Source organism: Megalops cyprinoides, chromosome 9, assembly GCF_013368585.1.
Source record: "Megalops cyprinoides isolate fMegCyp1 chromosome 9, fMegCyp1.pri, whole genome shotgun sequence".
Lineage (NCBI taxonomy): Eukaryota > Metazoa > Chordata > Actinopteri > Elopiformes > Megalopidae > Megalops > Megalops cyprinoides.
The window spans coordinates 18,453,219-18,477,883 of record NC_050591.1 but is presented as its reverse complement, the minus strand read 5'-3'; the positions used below and the strand labels follow the sequence as shown (position 1 = coordinate 18,477,883).

The following is a 24,665-nucleotide window of genomic DNA, read 5'->3' as shown; positions in this document are numbered from 1 at the left end:
AAGCCTTTTTGGGATAATGGCTGGAAAAAGCATTTTGAATAAATGAATTGGCCCCAATCAGCTCTGTCTGAAGGGAAAGGGGGGAGGAAGGGTGCATGGTTGAAATGAACGGGGGCGAAAGGGATCTGCATGCGGCTTCAGCTGGTTTCTGCTCTGTCATTAACATGAGAATTGCCCAGAGAAACACCTTACAGAGACATGGGGCTCGTGAGCCTGATTGATGTATTCATGCATTCTGAAAACAGAGAGACGCAAAACAAAACCCCATAGACCGGGCCCATTGAGTGGCCAGATGTTCCTCGCCTCTGATAGTTCAAACATTTTCTGTTTTTGCATTTCCAGATCTAAGCAGGTTCTAATTTTGTGCCTTAGAAGCAGCAATGAATGTGCTTCCCACTTCCTCTCTGATGGAGAGGCAGATGTCTGGTTCATGTAAGGCCTTGGGTCTCAGCCTGTTTTGAATTCTGTGACGTACAGCAGCCCTGAAGAAACTGATGTAGAACAAAAAGCAAAAACAGAAAAGATACTAAATTAGGACACGAACCCACAACCTTCTGTTGTCTGAACAAGCGTTTAGGTGAATCATATTTTGTTTGAGAGGCCTGTCAGGTGTTGTCCATGTGTGCTACACATAACAGGAGTGTACTAGACAAGACATGAGTCTTTTTAGCAGGATAAGAGTACATTGACTGTGATGGAAATGTATTTAGTTTATTAGGATGGTATCTAGCGTGACAAGACTGTTTTGGTTATAATGTGAGTGCCTTATACATGACAGGATTATATCACGCATGACAGTTGTGTATTGGGCATGACAGAAGTGTAGTGGACAAAGCATACCAAGTTTAATAGAACAGTATCAAGTGTGATAAGAGGGTATTGGCTATGACAGGAGTGTATTGAGCATGACATGTATGTATCAGGTAGGATGAGAGCATAGCAGGTGCAGCGAGATTGTGTTGGGTGTGACGTGTTTCAGGAGTGATGGGCTGTCGCCTCACTCACTGCTGCAGGTGCGGTTGTACTTGATGCTCTCCTGTGGGTGGCCTTTGAGGCGGCACTGGAAGCGGTGCTGCCAGAATTCAGGGAACCAGGGGTTGCGCAGGTTGGTCTCAGGCCTCAGCTTCAGGTAGTAGTCATCAAACCACTTGACGTCCGCTGACTGCAGTTTGATGGTAATGCCGCCAGCGGCCTCTCGGACAAACCCGTCTGTGACGTCGTAGCGGTCAGCCCAGCCATCACTGCATAGGAGAGATTACTGTGTTAGTGGAATAATGACAACAACAAGCCAATCATTTACTTACAGAATAAAAATAATAGCCTGCTTTGGAGTGTACAATAAAATGCTAGTGTATCCTGTTCAGTTCAATGGTATTTCAAATTCAGCGGAAGGCTAGGTCTCAAATAGCCAAAAGAAAGACCCTGAAATAAGCAGTGTTATGCACTTCCTGTTGTTACATCTGGCGGTTGTTTCTCTTTACTTTTCATGTTAGCCGCTGCCTTTGAGGCAAAGAATCTTGGTGAAGTGAGAAGTGAATATCGGCGGGTTTTCAGGCTCTGCTGGTTAATGATAAAGAAGAGAGACTGAGGCACCATGGCTCGGAGGTGACCTGCGATGCGTGTTCCTTTATTGCTGTATCTCCCCGGTTACCGCACGTTGCCCTCTCCGAATAATGACAGGGCAATCAAGTGGCACCAGTAAGCTCACGGCCTCGACAAACACAGTCGCAAAGACGTGTGAACGGACGTGAGGTCAGAAAAAAGTCAATTATTTACCAGAGAACACATTTGAAGGTAGACGACCTAAACCGCCATGTAACTAAAAAAATCAAGCTGTAGGGCTTCGGTCTGAGGAGAGAAAGTGAATCCCAACATACGCATTAGCTGCTTAGCTGTGGCTTTTATATGAACAAAGGTTCTTTACAGTTCTAATGGTAGTACATTCAAATGATTTGTAAGATACTGAACATATGCTGTTTAATATTAGATCTTGTCCCTGCTATGTCATCGATGACCGGGAGCCAACAGTGGCAGAACAAATTGGCCTTGTCTGTTGAGGATGGGGGTGAGTAGGTCAGCCAGGGTTCCCTCATCTCAGCACTGTCAGTAGCACCTATCCTGCAATGAACGCCCACTGTGCTGTGCTGCGCTGTGTGACTTTGAGTGTGAAAAATAGCCATTGGATGCATGCAAGTGAATCAAAGGGCTGCATTGGTCTTGCCTCAGCCTTTGTCATGGTGAGACGAGGCTAATAAACAATTGTTGATCCCAAAATAGTGTTGCATAATAGGACTGTTGCATAATGGGGATTTTTTTTTAAAAAAACCTGCAACCACTTTGATATTTTTTGTGACTTCTTATGAGGACATATCCACAGTTACACCAAAGGCAGTTTAGGCTGTGTAACAAAACCTGATCAGCATATATTTGTTCTTACTGCAGAGTTCCATTTTCTGTTGAAGAGTCTGAATGAAGGTCACTGTGTATGAATATTCATGACAAGGCAGGCCTGGGGAGTATTTTGATTTCTGAATGATACAATACTACACATATTAATAACTTACTGACAGGCTGATGAATGCTGATACACATCTACATTCAGCAGAGCACTTTAGCTGCCTATAGTCAAATGCTGCTCCTTATCAGTGAATAAACAGTGTCTGTTCTAACAGGCTAGCAGACTTACAACAGACTTATGGTGGGTAGGTACTGATGCTGGATTAGAGTGAAATCACATTGCCCTCATATTTATATGTCTCTCCCACAAAGCTTAACCACAAACAAAATAACAGCTCCTCCCACACTATAATGGTGAGGTAGAGGCATTATTCGTGACAAACAAATATATTAGTATTCTTTTTAAAGTGAACACAGTCTATCTGATAGACTATATTGTTATACATATACAGTACAAGCAGAACAGCTTGATTATTGGTGGTATAAGTAGCTTTCAGCTTATTAAGAATTGTCTGACTTTTGATTCAGCATAATTTCTTTGGGATGAATGCTCATGAAGACCCATATACCATCATCTTCTCAAAGTGGAAGCTTTTACCCTGCATGTATTCACAAATAATCTGTTCTTTTCTATTCATTCCTCACATGCTGGTCACATCTTGTTGTAGATTGTATTTTATTTACGTTTGCTAAAACTCACAATTTATCTTGCCTTGCTGCTCAAATACGAACAACTTCAAACAAGAAGATACATGAGCTCCAGCCTGCGTTCCTACACAATGCGCAATGATTGTGATTGCTCTACCATAAAAGAACACACTCCTGCACATAATAATTGCTTCATATTAATTCTGTCTTCCGCCTGTCCTTATGGCAATTATATTTCAAATGGAGAGACACACATTATTTCCTTAGACTCACAGAAAGAAGGTGATTGTACCAAATTACATGAAACACACTTCAATCAATTTATGCCTGCTTTCAACACGTTTGCTTTTCACACAACACATTATAATGTTTATTTGCCTCCCCGATGAATGATTTCGAGGACATACATTTTACTGTTATCACCCAATTTTCCCATTTCTCTGAGTCAGAGTTTATAGCCTCAAAAGTATGGCGTGCACTTTCATGGTTCTGATATTATGTGAAAGAAAATACTTCTAAAAACCTCTTGCATACAGTCCGATACCAGTACAATGTTGTAGCTGTGCCATCTTGCAACCCATATCAACATTCTGAACAAGATATTAAAATAAAACCAATGCAGTCTCGGCACAGAACATGGTTGCATTAACATCAACATTAAACAATGAGATTAGCCAATCAGCAACAGGCATGGACATCATGTATAAATTTAGACTACGTGACATAACATTGTAAAATTAGATGGAATTATGAGAGGTAGTAAAGCCATGGATGCGAGAAAGAGGGGTCTGGGTGTGGTCTTGGTATGGCATTCCACCAACAGAAGACTTAGGGGTAGAGACATTAATCTATGTCAGCTGCATTTAAAGCGGTTTATCGCAACTCAAGCCTGGTCTTCTACTTGGCATCATATTGCAGAGTGGGGAGTAATCCAGTTCACACTAAATGAATGAAAGCATTATATGCACCATAATGTACAGGTAATAATCTGCCTAAGGATCAATGAGAACTAATTCAGTGCAGTGATTCTGGAAATGACTTGGAGGGCTAAGAGCTCCAAACACTACAAAACATGAGGAGCAGGAGATACAGGAGAGAATAGAACCGAAACGTGAAAAAGAAAGAGAAGCAAATCTCTCATCTCTTAAAGTCCCCAAAATGAACAACTCCTTTGGCATCTAATCATTCATGTGTCTGAAAGCCATATGGTCACCCTGTTATCTTGTTAAATTAAACATTTTACTTTGCAGGGGAAAGAGGAGAAACATAGCTCACAGCTATGTTGTTTTTATTACTGACCCCTAAAACTAAATTTGAACCACTCTCTGGTTTCCAGGGCCGCACGAAAAACTCAAATTCAGCAATAAACAATGCGTAAATAATTTTCTGGCCCCGCGCCTTTGAATCTCTCAGATGTAGGACTTGAGATTCTGTCATAGCTACAGCTAAGGAAATCCTTAATGTTTAATTCCTTAAACTGAGAGGGACATCTTTTTAGAACAAGTTTATTGATGCTTGGTATCCCTTGGGTATTACATTGGCTGTGCGAAGGATTCAAAGTCAATAATAATTCTCCTTCTTTCATACCCTGTCTACCTGCGGGGGTGTGCTGAGAACTTCAGGAACAAACAGACCTTTTAGAACTCACCCGCACACCAGCCGGGGTCTGGTGGTTAATCTGGGTCAGCAACCACATTATCGCTTGGACGCCCACAGCTCAACAAGGCACACGCAGTCCACTTCCTGCCAAATCCTGCCCTGGCGGTGCTGCCCCTCCTCCACCCTTTTCATTAGAGGTGCAGGCATACGTGTTGTGTCTGCTGATTGCTGCGCCGCACATGCTGAGTGCATGTGCTCACGACAGACCTTTCCACTTGCAGATTTAACAGGGTGCAGCGTTCAAGAAGATTGAAGCGGCGGGAAAAAGGCCAGGGGCAGGACGACCTGCCACTGGGCATCACGGGCCGTGACTGCACACAAAAAAATGCCACAACCTGTGACACAAGCTTCCCGTGGGAAGCTGACCGAATGATCCGAGTGGTGGCAGAGGGGAGCTGAAGCGTGTTGTAATTGGGACATGGCAGGGTGTCAGCATTTGGCTCAGACTTCAGTGTTGCATGTCCCGTTTCAGGGGGGCCGGTCAACACACACAGGTCTAGCGAGGTCACTCACTAATGGCAGCCTGGCTATTACAGGCAGCCCAATCATGAGCAGGCCTCCAGGCCCTCCTACTGCTCAGCCACTGATTTGATATTACCAACATGCCACAGGGTATATTCCACCGGTGCTGCACTATCTTGATACCTGCCTCATCACCTTCATTGCTATGAATAAGGTATGTATACAAACCACTTACACTGCCAGCATAGAGCATTCATAGGTAAGGGTATTCATTCAAATTTACCAGGTAGCGGCCAATGTGCAATGCATACACATTTGGTGGATCAGATTCAACTGTGTAAGCTTTGACATGGTGGTGGAAGGTGGCAAACCTGGGAACACAGAATAAGATAAGGGCATGAGGTGTCTGGGCGTGATGTAAGTGTGGCATTCCCATCAGCTTGCAATTTACTTTTTTACATCATTCATTTCTACAGCTGAATCAAATTCAGAAAAGTATATCCAGTATTCAATTCAAGAAAATACATCCAGTGAGATCCTACCCTTTGTTTTGTTCACTTATGTTTTAGAAACCTAGCTATCTTGCTAAGTTGTAAAATAAAACCAACAGTAAGAATTAAGGCAAATGTAGTAAGCATTTATAAATATACATGGACTTTGTGAGGGCCATTGAAATGATGTGCAGTAGGTTTGTCCATATCAACCCTTTCCCTGATTTTTCAACACATATTCTCTCTTTGGGATGCTTAAAATGAATTTCAAACTATACAAATATACTTCGCTTGTGGTCATTTAAGGTAAATAACCTACAGCCATAAAACCAGTTGTTACCCTTTACATACTCACCTTGTCAACCAATTAAAGGTCTAAAGAGGACAGACACACAGCCACAAATTATACCTGCACTTCAGTCAGGTAGACATTTTCCAGGGTGAGAGATCAGACTGAATGAGCCAATCAGGACACAGCGACCCTCTGCCACATGCAAATGAGACCTTGTTCTACAAGAGACTGTGTGCAGATGATAGCTTTGCCATTGGCAGCACAGTGCACAACAAAAAACCTTGGGGAAAGAGTGACATACTGCCTGGCAAGGTGGAGAGCCATTGTTAGAGCTGGCTGCGACCTCCAGCTTGGCAGCACATGATATGGAGATGATGCTTTCATGTACTGCTTGTGTTTACCCCGGGCAAAATCAGCCTCCTGTTGCCAGAGCTGAAGAGGAATCGAGCTGCTAGTTGCTCCACATTTCCTGTTTAATGAAATATGCATAAATCTTTTTTTCTCTTCATTAATTTTCTTTCAATTTACAACTGAAGTAATCCTTATTGCAATGTCAAGGCAGGATCAATGAAAAAGCCAATAAAGATGAACAATGAGCTGGCAATGCATAGTATGGATATGTTTAGTGATGGGCTCATTAAGGGAAAAAATGTGCTGACATTCACGTTGTTCAAACAAGCAGCCATTTATCTGTCGTCTATCTTTTGTTGGCAGTTACAATGGCGAGACCCCTCATTGTGTAACTTCAGCCACTCACAGTTCCATTGATGTCACGTAACTCACACACTTAACAGAATGTCAGAAACACATGTTGTGAGGCAAAAACTGGAGGACCAGGGGGAAGGCTTCACAGCTTCCTTCCCAGATCAGCCTTCCATGAGGTTCTGCCATGTGATTCATTGTTCAAAACCATTATAGAGTCAGAAACTCAAATACAGTTTACAACAAGCGCCGAAACGCACAGGTTGCCGCAGCAATTTCACGCTTAGGCAAACTGATGGCTGTCACATGGCATTGATCGATAAACAAGCTGTCCGGCTGGGAGATGGATGTGTGTGGCAAACATGTCCTTCTGCTATTAATGTGCTTGGCGGCATGTGAGTTTGCATGCTAGCCATGTCAGCCGCTGCCTCAGAGAGCATGTGTGTTAATGTGTTAATGGATCATGAGTAAACTCCAGATGATGGGTCTTCCTTCTGCTGTGGTTGCCTGGCAGGGTAAAGGGTACAGTAAGTCTCCCTAAATCTTACATGAGTTCTGACTGCATAGATGCATTTATATTGTAATGTAAAGAGGAAAAACCACAACCAGGACCAATACCAACACCTGGATATAGGACACACAGCATCTTTGTAAGACACTGTGTAAAGCAATGTCTGGTGGTCATCTGAAATCGTATGCTCTGCTCTCTGTATTACAGGTTATTGGGTCAAGAGTCAGATTAGAGTTTGCATAAGAGTCAGAATCAAGCATACTTGTATTAAGTGTCCTTCTTTTTATTGACCATTAAATAGTCAGTTATATCATTTGTGACATTATGGATTATTTACCAAGCCAAAAAACATTGTAGTATTACTATACAGGCTGTTTCAATAAGAAGATAAGGAAAAATAAGGACACCCTCTCCAGTAAAAGGTTGTGACATTGCTTTACAGATATATACTCGTTAAAGGGATTTGTTATTGACGTGAGGCACAGTAGGTGAGCCTGTTCCCAGCCCATTGTTCAATGGATTCTAGGTAAATACTACTGTTCTACAGGCCTACACTCCCATACTGAGCATATGCGGCGCCTCTAGATGTTACAGCCCTCTGTATTCCCCAGTTACTGGGTTTAGTGAGCGGTACTAGCCTAGAGACCAGGGTAAATCTCTGAGGACCTTTCATTGATTTTACCTATGCTATCCTTTTTAGGAAGGTATCAACATCCAGCAGTTGCCTTAAAGACCACCACAATGAATACTGTAGACAGGGCCTATGTTGTCTGGCAAAGTGGTGTCGGGTAGTCTGTGTGAATACAGACATAAATGCACGTGCATGAGTCCATAGTAGTCTTTCTAAATGGCAGAAGGGGTCAGTAGATAATGCCATATTCATGGAAGTGCTGAGTGAAATGGGTGCAGCCAGGTGAAAGAGCCTCTGGTGTTCCCGGTGAGAAGTGGTAGGGCATGTTTAATGGGTAGAAGTGTGGTGTAGTGATAAGGAACAGGTTTGATTCCCAGGTCAGCCTCTGCTGTTGTACCCATGGTCAAGGTAGGTAACCCAAATTGCTTCGGTAAATATTCAGTAAACGTATGCGTGGATAAAGCATAAAAATCCCAAGCAAGTGTAATAATGCTCATATCCCCATATCTGGAGCCTGCTTACAGAATATGAAGATATAGTGGCAAAGCACAGTGGGGGATGTGGTGGAGGAGGGGGATGTGTGTGGTGGAGAAGGTTGTGTGATTGACGGGTGTGATCAGAGGAGTGTGGTGGGTATGTGTGGGGAGAATATGTATGTGTGTTGAGGAAGGGATGAGGGAAGAATGAGTGGGGAGCTGGAGGTTATCAGCTATAGCATTTTGGCTGTTATCAAACACCTCACTGAAGGTTGCAGCATTTGACAGATGAATTAATAGATGTTTTCAGTCAGAGTTGCCCACTCTCCTCAGCATGTTAAGTATGCAGCACAAACCCAGTGGACAAGCCTGAATGTTCACTCATTCCCTTTTAAATGGGTATGATTCAGCTGACAAATCACCGTTAAAAGGTCCCAAGAAACACAAAACCAGAGAAGCTTATGTTCAGCACGAGTGAGACCTTAATATTACCCAATAATTACAATACCATGACATAATTTTTACATGGTTGTTTGGTGTCTTTTTATTATCAGCCTTTTCAAAATGGAATCAAACAGCTCTGTGACACACCACAATTTTTCTGCAACAATTTATTGGTTTGTAACAATTGTAACATTGTGTGCCCATACCTGCATTATGTACAGAGCATAGCAATATAGCGAGATGGGAGCATGGATTAGTCTGTGAGGCTACTGGTGGAGTCCTTCCGTACTAGAAAAGAAGTTGCCAAGAAACACAACAGAAATTAAACCAAGCAGGGTCATCTCATAGCAGGGGAAGAGTTGCATAGTGGAGACACAGAAGACACCACTGAACTACGACGAAATGTGACTGAAATTTTTTGACTGAAAAGGGAGAATCTCCCATTGGTGTGGAAGACATGCTATTGGAAAGGGGATAGGAGCGTCAGATATTATTATGTCTAATTGACAGCGACTCAAGCTCCTCCTGCTATGTCTTGCAGCATATTCCACAGCGTCCCTATGCCTCCAGCCCACTTGGAACCTGGAACTTTGGCATGGCAGTCATCATCCATCTCTTCTCTGGCTAATGCTGTGTGAATCGGCCTCAGGTGACAACTCTAATTTTATCAAACCATGCGTGAAAGTGGCCCCACAACAGTTCACCCCGGCGAGCATAGCTGAATTGGAAAACCATTTAACGACCCAATTCTGCGAGGGCTTTATGACGTTCTGACCGTGGTCGGCGTTCCCTGGCTTCACCCTCAGCTGTAGTAGATGGCACTTGTGAGGACCGTCCCGATGTTAATGTGTGTGGGTGAGCTCATTGTCCCTCTGAACTTAGCCTGGACAATCAATGCAGATACTGCAGGAACCACCCAGGGGGATTGTGGTGCAGGGAAGGGAGGAAGCCTCACCTCTGACATCAGCCACCTTTGGGAAATTATGGAGGTGTGTTGCTTAACAAGACAGACAGAGAGACGGAGATCGCCTTCCACATCTAGTTTTTAATTGGGGGGGGGGGGGGGGGGGGGGTGTTATTCAGCCCAGCAGCCTGCTGCTCCTGAGGGACAGATACATCATGCTCACTCATTCTCACCTACCTCAGACAGCCACTCAGCACTGAACAGACAGGAGCTATGTTAACACTAGCAGTATGGCGCTGTCAATATGAAATTGTTTAGGTGAGTTATTTAATGTGCAAAAAGGGGAACTGATATCTATCTATCTATCTATCTATCTATCTATCTATCTATCTATCTATCTAATTATCAGTTCAAACTGAAAACTACAGCTATATCTGTTCAAGTCACACAATCCCACCACTATTTCACAAGAAGTCTGCAAAGAACCACACAACTTGAATTGAAAACTGAGGATTTTTTTCTCCCTCTTTTTCTGGAAATGCCGTTTTAAGCTTTTATAATAGAGGAGTGCCAGTGCTTGAGGGGACTTCTTTATAGCGGGTGTTTTTGAGTAATGTCAGCATTTCAGACACCCGCCCCCACCCCCCAGTGGCAGAGAAGGCACGCAGCAGCTTGGAGCAGTCCTTTCCATTTTGTGCCATTAAATCCATTTTTAGATTTTTTTTTCTTACAAAAACTGACTTGTCTTTGACATAGACATCAGAACTCAAGGACTTCTGTCAAAGTTAAGAGTTGCCTGGCCTATAATAGTTTTTTTTCTTTAATCCAGAAAATAAACCATTTCACTGTCATCTTACAATCCGCAGTATTGTACATCCATGTTAAAAGAAAGGAGGCAGAACGTCTAAGGGGAGAAATCATTCTGCTTTGTTTTGTCCTCTACAGTGGGTATTGAGCACCCCTTTGAAATCCAGCCTCTTCTACATCAAGAACAAACAAACACAATAAAAAACAACAACCTGTGCTCAGACTGTTTGACTGCCCAGGGAATGCAGGGACCTGGATGAGGGTAAACAGAAACGATTGCCTGTGAGGAAAAGAGGGCCTTTACTCACAAACACAATTGAACCTCTGAATCAATGTTTTTTTCTGCTTTTGTGGCAAAGTTCCAACCAGGTCACGCTTGTGCCATTTGAACGCTGAGAGGACCGAACAGCACAGCACAGCGCTGATAAACGAAATAAAGCCCTCTCTCTGATGGCCTGTCCTAATTACATATGATAACAAACATCAGATATTAGATATGCAGGTCATTGAATATTACCAGTGACGTGCACAGCAGCTGGTCTCCCAGCACTGTCGCTCCTTACGTAATCAGGGAACTGCACACCATTGATGGGGCAGACAGATAGCACACATTACACACAGGCAACAAATGTGGACTCAATTTTTTTGATCACGGAGGTGTTCGCTTCTATATTAAGGACAATGTTTCGACAAAATCGAAGGGGGTAGCCATAATTGTTTTGGTAATCCACCATCGTTTTTTCAGGCCCTGCCTTGTTTGACAGCATTGGTAGCACAATGTCAATCAAGGTTATGCATAACCAGTCCAGAATGGGAATAAGACTAATGTAAGTCTGTGAAAACGTCCTTCAGAACACACCCCCCATAAACATAACAACAACCATGCCCTTCAAATGAAGACATATGCGCTGAGCAAAATGCACAATGACAGGCACATGAAAGGCCAGGGTGGCTATTAATCTGAGAGCTACAACCTTGACCAGGTGTTTAAGAGACAAAACGAGTCTCCATCTATCAGAATCTTCTATCATTGGCAGTCTCTAATGCTGACTAACAGCACTTGTTCTCTCTCTCTCGTCTATACCTGTGGCCTGACCCACGCGTTTTCCATAAAGACTGCACAAAAAGGCCAACGTCACGCACAACCCCAGCTGCACTCATCCGTCTTCTACCATATATTCTGTTCTCACCCTCTCGCTTTTTCAGCTTTTACCTGGTCTCAGTCATACAAAAGCGGGCGTTAACCTAATGATGATTTATAGAGGTATGTCTGAGGTGTGTGTTGAACATTGAGTAGTATCTGCTGTTGGGATACCGTGCTGAACAGGCCTCATATCAGTGTGTTCCATGAGCCTGTCACAGCAATGTCATCTTTTTTGCTCAGGGGGAAGCAGTGCAGTGTTGCCTGCTGGAGACATGCTTCTTTAAGAGGGCAGGCTGAAAAGAACAGCAATCGCTGCACAGAGCCGAAAGATTGCCAGCTTGCCTTCCGCACCATTCAGGCCAATATCTGGGTGAGCAGAGAATCAGACATTACATCACCTGGGTGACATCTGAGTCTGACTGGCACTGAACCACAGCATAATTTCCTGGAGGAAGCGAGCTGTTTTTTATAGGAGTGGGCTGATAAAAGCATTTGTCAGAATGCAATCGTAGCATTCCGCATTCAGCCAGTTTTGATTACATTTGAGGCGCAGGAATCGCATCCAGAATGGATACAGGACCTCTGTTGTGTGCCGCACCAATGCACAGACAGAATGGAAATAGCCTTCCCTCTGTTGCCCTGCTGTGTAAAGAATCCATTTTTAAAAACATGACTGTGAAAAAGGGTTGACAAAAGGGTTGGTAAATAGACAGGAATAATTAAATTTCGTCACTGCACTGAAAAAAAATGTGGTGTTTTGGAGCATCCTCAATAGCTGGAAGGGTAGAGTTCAGCAGTGATGGAATGAGGGATGACTGTCAAGCAGGCTGCACTCTTCAGCCAATCTAAAGTTTAACCTTTGTTGAAGCACTCACTAACCCAACAGCTCTGTATTATTCAACCTGTGGCGTAGGCGTTTTTTTTTATATCTTCTTCTTATTTCAGATGATGCTGAAAAAAGGTTTGGGAACTAGCCTTAGTGATGGTCAAGGGGGGGCAGGGGGGTTAAAGAGCTGGAATGGAGTGAAAAAATATTTGTAGGGGTGGAGAGTTACATTAATCATGGTTTGTGTTAAGACAGACAACTTGTAAAATCCCAGTCTCCCTCCTTGACTGCAAGCCTCTGTGCTCCCCTTCTCCTCTGGGAAAGGTTTCTGTGTAACCTGCATGGCACTTCTGGAAAACCAGGAAGCAGAGCCAAGTGCATCCATGTTTCAGATCTCACAAATGCGGCAGAGACACACGGCAGAACCCTGATACAACAGTGTATGAAAAGCGTGCAGCCTTCATGCAGAATACAGCTTTGAGTATCAGTGGTAGTGGTAGATCAGGATTATGAGAATGAAGCCAAATGACCAAAGATGCTAGATGGTATAAAACAGTACATTAATTTGCCTAAAATGTCTAGGCTCCCATCTCCATTTCTACATTTTTATGTTTATGGGCATTTTGGTTGTTGAGCTTGTTTGAAGGAAAATATCCACCCAGAATTTATTTTTGTGTGCATTTTTATCATGTCCTTTGATTGCTGCAAAAAAATAAATAATAAAAAAAATCTCTCAGTTTATCAAGAACATCAGCAATCACACAGCTATTCAGAAGAAATGAAGAAAATGAACATCCTTTGTATGCTACAGCTCAGTCTATTTTATGATTGAACCATCTTTCTTGTATCAACTTGCATGACTAATTCAGATTGTTTACCTTGTTCAATGTAATTAGTACTGACTAACCAGACATCAGGCACAAGCATATATAAGGATAATTATGTCACAAAAATGTGGCTGAAAAATACCAAGATGAAAAACTATTATCTCTAAATTGATAATGCATTCCATCTCCAGTAGCTTCATCTTTTCAATTGCAAGCAGGAGCCAGGGCCCTGAACTGCTTCTTGCTATTATCATGAATCATAGAATTTAATGGTCCCCTTTGCTGTTCCTTCATTCACCAATGAGCTTTTTTTTTATCCTGGGTGGATTTGTGTGAATTGCAAATGAAAGACTATCATTATCATCAAATCAAATTTTCATATTTCATGTTTTTTTGGGGGGGCTTGGGTCAACAACACTCAAATTCAGCTTTTTTTTCAATCCCAAAACAATAAATAGTCCCACCTTACATTTCCTATTAAGTGTATTTCCACTGTATCTATACACATAGATGCTACTGTATACTTACTGCACACCTGTATAGTCCCAGGGGCTCTAATCTAACTCTTATCCAACCAGACTGAAGGTAGACCTGCATACACATGCTGAGCGTGTTACTATTGCTCTGGGGGGCAGGCTGTATACAGGCAACCAGCATTCACTCGATTCCATACCCACTGGAGCAAACATACTGTAACAGAACATTATGCATTTGAACATTGTGCGTTTGAAATATGCGGAGGGGCTATACCTGATAAAGCATGTTCAGAATGAATATTTTTGCTCTGTGTTTTCCAGAAACCTTCCCTCCAACTCCCCAGGGAGTTTTTTCTGGCATAGTAACCCTCTGCTTTTGCCATCTGTATCTAAACAACTACTTCAAATGATAGCAGAGGAAGCTGGTGGATCAATGAGGTAGTGGACGGAGCCCAATAACCTATCAACCGAGCAATCCTGCACACTCTCCCGTCTCCCTTTTTAATCTCCTGATCAGGTGATCAATAAACGCAGGGATTTAATGGCGCTTGTTTTCTCATCAGAGTGTATAAACATCCCAGGGATAAAGAACACAACATCAAAGACACCATGTAGAACCAACATCAGTACAAGTTATTCTCAGACATCTCTGTGCGTTTTGCATATAGGTCTTCTCTGCTTCTCATTGCAGTTTAATACCGGAGACATGCAATTTAAGCCTGTCCTATTGCTCATGTTTGTGTCACAGGTACAGATATTGGATCGGGTTCTCTGTTTCAGTGAGTGCATTCCGTCCAGACTGTGTCAGTGTGACAGCAGGGAACATTCAACAACAGCGAGGTGTAAACCTGCAGCTTGATGCCCATGAGCTCTCAAATGGGATTCCCTGCTTGAGCTCAGCAAGTGTCTTTTGTGTTGTAGGTTGCAGGGCCATTACGATGCTTTGCAACCTTTGCGCTGGTTTTTGAACGGACGAAACATCTCTTCCCTGTCTCCTTATTTTCCGCGGCCTTTCCATCAGAGTAGTGATTGATTTGTTTCATTTTTCTTTGGAAAAAACAAAACTTTTTCATCAGGTCTCCTGAATTTTTTGTGGCAACCATTCCGCAAAGGCCGAGCAGTGATCACATCCTGGAGGGCACTCACAGAAACGTGTGGACATGCCTATCTGGTCCTTCACCAAATATCTGGTTCAACCACATTTGCTGCCATGGCAACCTGGCATGGATTCCAATAATCCAAACCTAACATCTGCTGTTCGGCACAGTGCTCTCCAACCTTGCCTGTCAGTCTGTCAAACGCATTAGACAGACGTTTCTCTTTCATTTTACTGCCGGAAACAAATACTTTCAGTTGTCACTTGAAATGGACACAGAAAGTCACATAAATCTTCCCATATGAAAATAAAATATATTCTACCACACTGAATATTGTAGCTATTGTTGTTATGCCCAAGAATATATATCATATGTATTTAAATTGTATTAATGTAAAGCAAAAATATACTGCAATATACCAAAACAGCAATAATTTACATATTTTCAATGTACTTACTGGGCTCAATAATGTATTCTCTAAAATATATTCTCAATATGTAATTTTTTCATGTAGGTTTTTATGGCTTTTACTGAAAACTGAAATTTTAAAATGTTTGCTTCCTTCATACATTTTTCATGTGAGTCGCAAGGAAAGTGAGTATCCTAGACGGTTTCATTTCATTTCATTTTTTTCTTTCCATTTCAATGCATTTATCACATAACTTCAGTGTTATCGTATGTCATCTGAGCTGGATAGAAAAAAAAAAAAAAAAAATTCTGGCCAATTCTGAAACAGACAGAGGTTTTCCATGTCAGCTAAGCCCTTTGGTCTTGAAGGCCAGATCTGTCCAGAACAGCCCCACAGGGAGAGAACCAGCTGCAGGCATCAGTCCTGCCTGAGACCCTGTGGCCCCCACCGCAGAATTACACAGAAAGGACCCCAAGTGTTACAGTCACAGTGTCCCCATCTTGAGAAACAAACATTCCCCAACCCTCCGACCAACCCCCCCCCCCCCGATGAAAAACATAACACATTTTAGGTAAGGGTCTTCTGCTAGGTAAACATATCCCTTAAATCATTTAGCACACCCTTACCAGCGCTGTATATATTGCATAAGAAAATTGCAAGAAATATACCATGAAATGAAATATAGATTACATTTGAACAAATTAGTAACATGTTACAAATGATACATAATATCTAAGAAATTCAGTTCAGTTAATTCAGTTCAGATGGGGAAAAAAGCTGGTGACAAATATCAGCTGTCATCTCCTTCCAGCTGTCAAATGTAAAAGCTATGTCATTGACTTGATGCCTCCTAGGATAGAAGCTTATCTTTCTAAGAAAGATACGGTTCCACAGTTGCTGTGGAATGTAGCAGCTTGATGTATGGCTCCGGTAAAGAGTTCAGTTCTGCCATTACCCCAAGTCTTCCTTTTTAAGTCTCAGACAAAGAGATTGTGGGCCTCAGTTTGAACATTTTCAATGGCAAGCAACTGAAGATTGATCCTCACAACCTTTTGGTGCCAGGGGAGAAAGACATGCTGGTAGGAGAATAAATAAACAGCCAGATTTGCCTGTCATCAGGCAGTGGCCCTGAGATGGAGAACAGGGAGCAATATGGTCATAGTGGAATTCATTATGGATGTGTCACTACTGTCAACCATACATACACACACTCTCACACACACACACACACACACACAATGCTTGAGGCATCTAGGCTAATTACACAGTGTGTGAGACTGACAGGGTCAAAAAGAGCACATTTAGGCACTCCAAACACATCCGTTCCCTCCTCCCCCGTTCAAAGCCAAGCCCACCAGTCCACAGACACATGCACAGCGAGGGCCGCGAGCGTGACACAGAGACTTCACGCTGAGGGCCAACAAACAAAACATGGACAAGCGGCTGCCTCTTGGCTCCCGCCTCTCCTTCAAGAGGCTTGTCTTACTATTCCCTATTCACCCTGCCAACGGTGTACCTGGGAGAGAACAGCCAGCAGGGCGTGATGGCAGCCCGGCCCACAATCAGGTTAAAAGCTGCTCTCTCTCTCTCTCTCTCTCTCTCTCTCTCTCTCTCTCTCTCCTTCTCTCTCTCTCTCTTTCTCACACACATACACACACGCACACATGTAAACACATGCATCACTGTAAATTTCAGGAAGCCACAGCAAGGATACTGCAGGGTCTGCCAGTCACTGCAGTCATTAGTCAGCCTTTTGGACAAATGCCTTTACCGCCACTGCAGAGAGATATCAGCAACACGCATCACTTTCATCTTTCAGATGAAGAACTCGGGTGACAAGGCGACTGCTGGCAACATGTATTGCATTCTGTCACTCAGAGGAAATGAGATGACTCCCCAATTACTGAGTGGTATTATTCAAATAGATCATTCTGTGCTGGGTAGAAGTCATGCATTGAAAAATTTGTACTCCAACATAGAAAAGGAGTAGTCAGCTAAGGCAACTGGGCCTCCTAAAATATTTCACCAAGTTCAGCCATTAATCCATCTTAAATTAACATTTTAACAAGAATCTTGGCACATTCAACTCTATAGATTAGGGGCTTCAGGGTACTGTCTGTTCAATATCCCAGGGATCAATAATGTAGGGAATACAGCCCTCTGGGACCTTACAGTGTAAAGGCCATTTGTGGGGGGGGCAGCAATGCATTTGCCATTCAAAATTGTCAGCTTTCGTTGCTCTTTTTTTTTTTTTGCTTCCAAAAGAGCACAAACACCATATGTCCTGGGTGCTCCCCTTGTGTCATTATAAAGAAAATGTTAGTTTGTGTCACTCATGTGAGCCATGTGAGATATAGGGGGGGAAAGAAATCATCATACAGAGCTGATAGACTGGAGCACATCTTCCATCTGTGTGTTGGTGATGTGCCACTTCATTTCTGACTGGGGGCCTGACAAGGCGCGCTCACAGACATGCCTGGTGGCGTTTCTCTCGTCTATTTCTCCCCTTTGCACTGGTATTCAAAAGCCGCGTTCTCCTCCCAGCGAAAGGGCTCAAACAGGCCTCCCTCTCTTCCTCCACATCGAACCGCAGCTAAATTCAGAGACACCAGCAAACAGGGAGGGGAGAGAAGTGAAATTTGGAAGGAGGCTCTCGACAGCAGAGCCTTCAACTCCCCAACCAGGTTATTAATACTCATTAAGAGAAGCTGTGATCCGTGCCCGCACATTAGCTTTGATTTGTTTTTCTTCCTCTGCTTGGGTGGTTGCTCAGTTTGTTCAGTCGTGTACATAAAACAGGAAGGTCCCAGGCACAGACAAAAGAATTGCCTTGTGAGAATCTACTTAGTTTTTTGTATTTGATCAAAAATATTGTGCAAATATATCTACCTTATGCAGTTTTTGCTTGCTAACTTGTAGCAAGTACCTTGTTCATAGTATTGTCTACGAGGTGCTGCACTTCACTAATACAATTTGGAGATGGGGAGAAACGTCAGGGTGGGGAATGGGAGATGGGAGAAACGTCAGGGTGGGGAATGGGAGATGGGAGAAATGTCATGGTGGGCTGGAACATGCTTTTCTGTTGCTCAGGCACACAAAGTGAGACTGGTCCAATGAAAATCACAACATGTGTCCAGCTGACAGGCTTTGAAAGGGAAGGGAAGAGGAACTAGAAGGGGGGGGGGGGTTTCAGACGCATTTGCCTGCCTGACATACCACTGGCAGCATGGTCCCCAGGAAGACTGATCACGCCTCTACTGCAGTGTACTGATGGGTCCAATAATAGCCAGTAATTACCGGTGCCAGTCACACTGCTGGATGCACCTGAACCTCAGAAACCCTACCTAATTTCCTTCTATTTCAAGTGACATTGCTCTGTGCTTGCACACACACTCTCTCTCACGCACACATACACACACACACACACACACACACACACACTCAAAGTAATACACAGACAGACACAGAGACAAACACACAGGCACACAGAGACAGACGCACACATACACACGACCAAAGCACACAGCAATGACAATGACAGCCCACGTGGGTCACGCCCATTGGCAGCTGTAGATTTCCGTTTTGACTTTGCCTCTCATTCATTTACAACATATTTCATTACCGCCTAATACCACTCTCTCCTCTCTCTTTCTCCCTCTATCCCTCCTCTCCTCATCTCTCACCACTGACACTTTCACTCACAGCCTAAAGTTCTGCCTGGCATGAAGCCACCGGCATCTGCGTGTTAGTCCTAGCATACAAGAGTAGGGGGGAAACAATGGCTGTCAGCACTTGACTGTGGAATTACAGCTGTGTTGATAATTAGTCAGAGGCTCTGGAAAGAGCCGGAACCACACGGAAGGCTGGCTTTATTGATGCGGGGTCAAGGTTAGAAACCAGCATTTAAATGCTGTGTGTCCTTTGGAATTGTGTCACTGCTGTACGTAACTGCTCCTAATGTAGTGCTGGTGTCAGGGAACTAATTATGCAAGTTTTATATTGACTGTAGCTAATCACAGCACCAAAGCACAGAGGGCTCAGTCAGGAACATTAGAGGCGTTTTTGTAATCCCTCCTAAAACTTTATTGTTGGCTGTAATTTCCAATACTGGAAACGAAGCACTTGAATGAAGAATGTTAATCTCTGGACATGTACAGTGTGGTCACGTTCACTGCCAGAAAAGCAGGGACTGTCTGAGAAGTGATTTTCAACATAGTTGCCGGTAAATGTATACATGTAGCAGATGGAGTTTCTGCTCCAATAGACAAGCCTTACTTATGGGAGGACAGCTGGAGGACAATGAAGGAGAATATTTTCCTTTGTTCTGCATGAGAAAATGCATTTTCCCTCAGAATGTATGGGATGAATTCTTCTTTTAATGAGAAAATGTCAAGATATGGCTCCCATGTTTCTCAGACAAAATATTTTTTTTATTAGATTTTCTAAAAAGCAATTTATATAAGCAATATAATAGTTTTTTAAGACAAACTTCTACATTCTTACTCCCAGACAAGCTCAAGCAAGTGAAACTCCTGCCACTCCGGCCTTCCCATCATGTCACCTGTTCAGCTGCCCAAACAGCCAAAAGTCAGAGTCTGAGAGACACCAAGGAGTTCTCTCGTTCCATGTGCCAGGAGCACTGCAACCCATCCAGAAACACCAGGGGCAGCAGCCACCTCACAGGAAATGAGGAAAATTCCACCTGTAGCTCTGCAAGGAAACCAGCTTCCCTGATTGCCAGAGTCTGCAGCCATCACTGCTGAACGTTTCAGGGATTTGCATTTTTCGTCTCGCAGGCTTCAGCAAAATTAGTGTTATGTTTTTTTTTAATGCCTAATGTATTGATAGCACCAAAATGAAGATGCTAAACGTGTATGGAGTCTCGTAAGGAGTCTTGTAAATAAATTTGTGTGGAGCCACTGCTTTTCCTTTCCAGAAGCATCCATTACAAACCACCCATCTTATTAATCTCATTCAGAAGGTGCAGATCAATTTTGCAGTTAGATATGTCAGGCATGTCTATCAGCACACTCCAAATTACAAAGTGGAATAGTTCAGAGTGGAGAAACTTCCACTCACCACATCTGTTAATGTTGAGTGGAATACCATGGGTTTCAGAGAAGAGATTTTGGTTCACATCCTGAGGATTTAACTCTCATGCATCTCCTTGCCAGAATATCAGTGGTTTCCCTTTTTTATTTACTGACCAGTTATTGTCAAGCCTCTCCTTACCTGGTCTGTGTCTTTACAGGCCACTCAAATATCAAGGTCCTATGGGCTATCACACGAAAGGGAAGGTACGCGGAAAAATATCTATGCATTGAGCTTATGCTAAAGCTAGAGACAAATTATTCTGAGATTTTTATTTTCCTTTATTCTGCATGTTGTTGTTTTTTGCCATGGGAGTGATGTGAGTACATGTTTCCTGAACTCTTACAGTGAATTATTCTGAAATACCCCCTGCCGAGACAAGTGTGCAACAGATGCATCCTGGGAAGAGTGACGGAGAGGCAGGATCTTGTGATGGAAATGATAGGTATCACCACACCTGTAGCTGTTACTCCCACCTGACTGATTTTGCATGGATCGTCCACTGTACAAATTCTGAAAAACACAGACCAACCTACAGCTCCACATTCACCATTTGGGGTGGTGGACGGAGCCCCTTTCTGCACCTGTGAGACATGGGTTCAAATGCCTGTGTAGAACACTCTTACCTCAGTAGACCCATTAAAAACTCTGCGGAAATGAGTCTCTGCATATGGAAAAATTACATGTGCTGTTATTCACCCTCAGTATGGGTGCACACCACTTACCTATACGAAGAATAGGTTTGGTCTTGTTAGAAATAGCACTGATAAAAACTGAACATTCACGGAAAACTACTTATCTTGAAAATATAATTATGCTTCATTTCTAACACTCACATACGTGGGCACCAGTGGAAAAAAAAATAACAAAATGGTCATTACACCTCAGTGCATTTGCTAATGAGAACACATTTCAGCTCTGCACTAGAGCATGGAGTATGCTTAGCACTCTCTGTGCAGCACCCACCAGTGAGACTTTCTGAAGACACGGGGAGAGAAAGGGTACATGGAGAGTGTTTGTTTTAAACTGTAATGTTGTAATGAAAAGTGGCTATGCTGTTGAATGGGGAGGTGTCATTGCTGTCTCTATCTGTACACAGACGCAGGCATAAGGAGTTTCAGAATAATCGTCCAGAACAGGACAGAAAGCAACAATCAAAAGAGTATTCAGTGCTGCCACTTCACCCTAATGACACAACGCTCCTCTGCAGTGCTACAGACATTTGACCATATTCATATTCATTGTTTGAAATATAGTCACAACGCCACAGGTCCTGCATTGCACAAGGCCTGATTTAAGAAACAAGATCAGCAAAAGGATCAGAGCTCCCCTCTCTCAGGTGACTCTCACACAGAGATACAAGTAGGACCTACTGGAGCTGGAACAAGAGTCAAACGAGTGTTGGGCATGACAAACCACATCTGGACACTGTCAGCGAAACCACTCCTTATGACCCCAAAGACACTGATCTTAGGTCCCAAGCCTAGCTGTTTACCTCCAAGTGTCAAGTATAATACATATAACTTTTTAGGTTATGCCTCTCACTCTTCCCCCTTTTTGTCTGTTTCACAGAGTTTCAGGAAGCCTCTACTGTAGGTGATGCTTGGCTCTGCTTGGGGTGGTTGGGGAGTCTATACCATGCTGACACACACTGTTGACTTTGTTGCAGTGTCTGTACAGTTCGGGCAGGAGGCTCCCAGCAGAGGCTGTGGCTTGTTGACTGTCTGGAATAATTAACTCATATCCGACAGCAATAACCGCTGTTCACCGCAGGCAGCCGGCGTGCTGTGCATACATTATCCTGCCTTTTTATTTACTGAAAAGGAGATCAGAGTTAAAAAAGGGAACTGTCACTATCCGAGAGGCCATGTACAATGTCATTTACAAACGTGTCCCTTGGTTGGCGCTTGTCACGCTGTTGTAAAAATGATAAAGAGATGTGTAATTTATCAAAACGCTTTCTCCAGGCCACTTTCCAGGACCATTAAAATTCCCTCTTGTTCTCAAGAAAAAGCTTTTTAGCTGAGATGAGATGATCACAAACGCACTTTTAACTCTTGGGAAGCTAATTTCCAGCTTAACCATAGCTAGGCAATGCAGTTCCCGGCTATATAGGGACTAATTTCGAAAAGCATCATGTTATTCGACATATCACTGTCTAGACCTGTCCACCAGAGACACAGTCATTTTCTCATTTTGCAGTGAAAAGTAATTTGGAATGGCAGCATAAGCTGCACAATGTCAGGCTGTCAGTGCATGATGCCTGATGTCTGCTATAAAAGCTGCGGCTATGGAGTGGTGGGAGAGACAGGTGTTGTCCTGCAGGTGAGCTTTCTAGTTAGCGGGAGGTTGGGGAGGGGGGTCTCTGGGGGGGAGCTGGGACCGTAGACTGACGCTGGGTGATGATCGATTAATCAGACATCAAGATCACTATTTGGGGGGCAGGGGGTGGGGGATGGGGGGATGCTGATTTCATGGTGGTGTGTGTGTGCGTGTGTTAGTGTGGGTAAGGGGGAAGGGGGAATGGAGAAGAATACAGGTGACATCCTGCTCTGTGCAGCCTCCACCGCAGGGAGCTGGCTGCAATGGCTCCACTCCGTCAGCACCAGTGATAGTTCTGCATCGTGGCTAACACACAGCAAGAACTCTCACACGGGCCCCCACAAAACATGGTGCCCCAGAAAACACCACATACTCTTCCTGTTAGTCTTCCACTGGCTTCATCCACACCCACACTTCACAATCATTTATAATGCCTACAAAGTGCACCTTGCACAAAAAAAGCCTGTGAACATGGGACCAGGAACAAATCCTGACAACGATCACACACGAATGCTAATTTCTTAGAAATCTCAATGTAATGTGTTCAAATAAGTTTCACAGTGTAGTCATTCTGACTAAATTTTAAGCCAGGTCCTTCCACAGCACCTTATGGTACTGCACACCTGGCATGAGAAAGATCCCATAAATCCTCGGGAGCAGGGTATTTATGCACAGCAAGCCAAAAATCGGCACCAAGGAAGTTGGTCATGTCAGACACTGCGCAATCCACATAAAAGCCCCCAGGTTCAGACTACTGCACTAGCATCAGGGTAACAATATGCTAATTATTAATCGCATCTTAATACATATGACATGACAAAAAGGTGTATATGATTATATGATTTGTACTCCAGGATTTGAAAGATACATGCTATAAAGCTGCCGCAAGGCTCACATGATGGTGCTGTGACATGTAATTGGCTGAATTCCACACACTCTCTGCCAATGGCACCGTGGCACAAACTAGATCATTTCACTGTGGCACATGCTCAGCATGTCCCATGATGAGTGGAGCATCTTGCAGAAATGGAGATTGCACCGCCACAATGCACCTGCCCAGGGACATGGCATTCCTTCCTTTCCCCGTGGAGCTGCTTCAGGTAACCCCGGCGTTGAGCCTGCCTGTCTCGGCACAGCACACTAGCAGGACAGGCCTGTAGTCCCGACGGTGCATTTCACACCAAATCATCTATGGCACTTCTGTGACAAAAACGTGCCAGTGTCCCTGGGAGCACAAATCCATCCCCTCACATAAAGACATCTGGAACATGACACCATTTTCCTAAAACATAGCCTTAAACACCCTATAAATATTAATTCCAGCATATAAACAAATAAAAAATTCCCGCTGGGGTGTGATAGATTATTTTTAACCACACAGAAACTATTTGTGAGCGTTGTCTCTGTCCGGGGTGCTGCTGAAACCGACTGCGGCAAAGGAATGAGAGAAGACGAATCCTCGGGTCCGTAACGACAGGACCGAGAGGCAAGCTCGTCCCACGTAAACATTCCACACGCCGAACAGGGCCTGTCGCAACGGCCGGCGGTGAATAACGGCCTCCGAGAGAGGAAGGCGCCGCAAATAAGCGGCCGCCAGATTTACGCGCCTGGTTATGTGTCCTGCTTGTGCAGCCCTGCGTTATCTGCAGGGGGAGAAAACAATGAGCGGCCCGGGACATAAATTCCGGGCCCCTCGCCGTCGGGGTCCGCTGTGTGAAGGATGGGTTGAGGGCTGCGCTCTCTGGCCCCCACCGGCTCATTCACTCCCAGCAGCCTTCCCAGTGCCCGACGCTCCCTCTAAGTGGAGGAACGTTCTGCAGAGAGTGACGCAAATCACTGGGGGGGTGTCAGGAGCCCACCAAACAACCCCCCCACCCCGCCCCTGCCCTCCCCTCCCAGTAAATCCTCCTCGGGAACGCTCCATTGATTTCCATCTGAAGAATCATAAAGAATTTGGGCTTTCATTTTTCAAAACCCTGATATTGTTTA

General features: G+C 43.8%; 1 protein-coding gene across 2 annotated transcripts in view; it reads right to left on the bottom strand.

The window, feature by feature from the left end:
- grm5b (glutamate receptor, metabotropic 5b) overlaps positions 1 to 24,665 on the bottom strand; it is a 73,815-nt gene that overhangs the window by 13,743 nt on the left and 35,407 nt on the right. For both annotated transcript variants that reach the window (XM_036536065.1, XM_036536064.1), the window contains exon 4: positions 1,006 to 1,241. In XM_036536065.1, coding sequence (XP_036391958.1) covers positions 1,006 to 1,241 — 236 coding nt within the window. The remainder of the gene's footprint in view (positions 1 to 1,005; positions 1,242 to 24,665) is intronic.